Below are 3,597 nucleotides of genomic sequence, written 5' to 3'. Positions count from 1 at the left end.
ACCCAGGTCTCCCACACTGCGGGCAAACACTTTACTGTCTGAGCCACCAGTTTTCTAAAAGAAAACAGTTGCAAAACCACATATATACAAATTAATTCTCTTAACTACAAAGGGTATGATTGAAATTTTGTGTGATATATTCCCACAAGGAGATATTGCAAATTGAAAACTTTGGGTTTCTGCATAAAAGGTTTCCAGACCGCTGTTCTCCACCTGTGGACATGTTATGTGGCCCAACACTAGTGCTACCCACTTCTTGCTGACTGGCTTCCCAGGTCTGGAGGCAGCTCATCACTGGATCTCCATCCCCTTCTTCGCAGTCTATATCTCTGTGCTTCTTGGCAATGGCACTCTCCTTTATTTCATCAAGGATGACCAGAGTCTCCATGAACCCATGTACTATTTCCTTGCCATGCTGGCAGCCACAGATCTGACGGTTACATTAACCACAATGCCAACTGTAATGGGTCTCTTATGGGGCAATCACAGAGAAATAAGCCCTGGAGCCTGCTTTCTGCAGGCCTACTTCATTCACTCTCTTTCCATTGTAGAATCTGGTGTCCTGCTTGCCATGGCCTATGACCGTTTCATTGCTATCTGTACCCCTCTGAGGTACAACTCTATCCTTACCAACAATCAAGTGATGAAGATAGGCCTTGTAGTATTAATGAGAGGCTTTTTATCCCTTTTGCCTCCAATTCTGCCACTCTATTGGTTCCCATACTGCCATTCCCATGTTCTTTCCCATGCCTTTTGCCTCCACCAAGATGTCATGAAACTTGCCTGTGCTGATATTACATTTAATCGTGTGTACCCAATTATTCTGGTTGCTTTGACTTTCTTCCTAGATGCTCTAATGATCTTTGTCTCTTATATCCTAATCCTTAAGACAGTGATGGGCATTGCCTCTGGAGACGAGCGAGCTAAGGCTCTCAACACATGTGTCTCCCATATCAGCTGTGTCCTGGTCTTTTACATCACTGTGATTGGCCTGACTTTCATCCACAGGTTTGGGGCGCATGCACCACATGTGGTCCATGTTACCATGAGCTATGTCTACTTTCTCTTTCCTCCATTCATGAATCCCCTCATATATAGCATCAAGACCAAGCAGATTCAGAGAAGCATTGTTCGCCTATTTTCTGTGCACAGTAGGGCTTGAACTTTTATTTCAGAATTTTGAAAGCTCCAGGATGTCTAGGCATTTTTTCAGAGTAACATAGGCTTCAATTATTATATAAAGATACAAGCTAAGTTGAGCAGGAGTGCAATATAGATAGGTAATTTCTGCATGTGTTCTCAGTCATGTCTGACTCTTTGCAAGCCCATGGATTGTAGCCCACCAGGCTCCTCTGTCCATGAGATTTCCCATGCAAAAATACTGAAATGGGTTGCTATTTACTACTGCAGGGGATCATCCCAACCCAGAGGTCAAATCCTCATCTCCTACTTTGGCAGGCGGATTCTTTACTACTGAGCCACCTGGGAATCCATAGATAATTTCTAGGTAGGTAGAATTTGGAGATAGGTAATATATCTAAATATAACAAATGCTTTAATAACCAGGAAAGATAGGGAAATTCAGATTCCATATTTTTAACAAGTGTTAAGTAACTGTTTAGAAAAGTTCAAGCTGGATGTCCAGTCTGGGACAACCACAGCCTACTATAAGGAAAGTAGGTAATCACAGCTTCATTTGAGGGCCATACAAAGATGAACTAGAGCATGAAACTCTATCTCAAAAGTACTACATTTCAATGCAGGATTTGCTTTCCAAGTGATAGAGTGTCGTTTACAAATCTTTATGCCAGAGTATCTCTGAACTCGTGAATTAGTTTGATGGAGATGGAGACAAACAGAAGAAAGAATCAGAGGGTGTTAACAGTAGTTTTAAAAAGAGGTAATAACAGCTCAGTTTAAGAAAATAGAGATGGGAGGTAATGGATTTACATGAGATGAATTTAGGATCTAAATTGAATAAGATTTATAGGATTTTTTCTTTCTTTTCTTTTTTTTTTCTTTTTAGAAAAACAGAGGAAAAAAGGTTGGGAAGGAAGGAAAGATAACCCTGAGTTTCTGTTTTACACTATTTGAAGAATAGACGTACCAACTGAAAAGTAATTATTGGTTGCTATTAATTTTGTTAATTTATAAATAAGAAAAATAGTACTGTAATATATGTACAATATATATATATTTAATTTTTTCTTTCAAGAAAGAATAATACATATGTATAATATATGTGCATTTGTGTGTGTTTGCACACATGTAAAACAGTGATAAACCTTTTAATGTCTTATCCTATAAATAATTTCTGATCTCAAAACTTTCCTTTCACAACTTTCACAATAAATTTAATGAAATAGAATGAATGTACTGAATTATTCTTATTGTGGTTTATATATATATTGCATTTAATATGTATATAATGTAAAATTTGCCATTTTAAGTGTATAGTTTCATGAAATTAATTCACAATATTCAACTATCATCCTTATTTCCAAAAGGTTTTCATTATCCCAAGCAGACACGCTGTATGCATTAACCCATAAGTCTCCATTCTACCCTTCTTCCAGGTCTTTGTTACCTCTAATCTAATTTATATCTCTATGACTGCCTATTGTACATACTTGATAAAGTGGGATCTTATAATATTCTTTTGTGTCTGGCTTATTTCACTTAGCATAACATTTTCAAGTTTCCTATCACAACATCTTTTCTTATGTGGCTGGATAATATTCTGCTGTATGTATATGTTACATTAAAAATCTATAGACCTTATTTTATTTCCAGGATTTTTGTTTATTTATTTTTGGCAGCTGGTTAGCTAGATCACCTACCCCCACCTCAATGTGGCTTGGTGCATCAAACTCCCCAGTTGGCAGTCCAATTCCCAGATGCATGCCTGGAGTCCTGGGCCACTTGGGAAGACCACAGGCCTCTCTGCCCCTCCCTGGCTAGGATAACACACACGGCCCTCTATCTCCCAGAGTGTAGGCCTCAGTTTCTGTTTTTCCCATGTAGTGACAGAGCTGACATCAAGAGGAAGAAAATAAATTTAACTTGTAGTATAGTATCCTCTGGGTAGAGATTTTATTGAAACTGAAACCCTCTTCCAAGTATTAGTCTAAGCAATCAGTAGTCTGGGTAGATTATAGCATCAGGTGGACTTATTGTAATTAAACATCAATAACACTTTTCAAAGTAGTCTTTCAGTCAACATAGAGAAGTATAAGCTCTATAATAGTTGGTTGAAAAAATCTTTTCTTAATCCTCACAAATTGATAAAAGCACTCAAGGAAAATAGACACATTTCTCTTTTGTAACACGATGGTGTCATGTTACACATTTCTTTCTGCAATGTGGTTGAAATAAAAGTGAGAGATAAATAAACGATAAACAAGAAAAGGACATATAATTTGAGCGAGGGACTGAATCTAAAATCATTAATCTTCTTATAAATAAAAGTAAAAGATGTATAAGTACAAACCCAATTGCTTGATAACATGATTCTGCATTCATTTACTCAGCTAGTACTTGATGAGCACCAACCACAACTAAGCTTTTTGCTATGAAGTGAAAATGCAATTCCTTTAA

General features: G+C 37.3%; 1 protein-coding gene across 1 annotated transcript; it reads left to right on the top strand.

The window, feature by feature from the left end:
- The first annotated feature begins 226 nt into the window (after nucleotides 1-226).
- LOC110145118 (olfactory receptor 51B2-like) lies at nucleotides 227-1,162 on the top strand. Its single transcript, XM_020905276.2, has one exon. The coding sequence runs from the start codon at nucleotides 227-229 to the stop codon at nucleotides 1,160-1,162; it is 936 nt and encodes a 311-aa protein (XP_020760935.2).
- Nucleotides 1,163-3,597: the final 2,435 nt, after the last annotated feature.

Source organism: Odocoileus virginianus, unplaced genomic scaffold, assembly GCF_023699985.2.
Source record: "Odocoileus virginianus isolate 20LAN1187 ecotype Illinois unplaced genomic scaffold, Ovbor_1.2 Unplaced_Contig_102, whole genome shotgun sequence".
Taxonomy (NCBI): domain Eukaryota; kingdom Metazoa; phylum Chordata; class Mammalia; order Artiodactyla; family Cervidae; genus Odocoileus; species Odocoileus virginianus.
The sequence above is the reverse complement of the archived record's forward strand: the minus strand, read 5'-3'. Positions and strand labels throughout refer to the sequence as shown.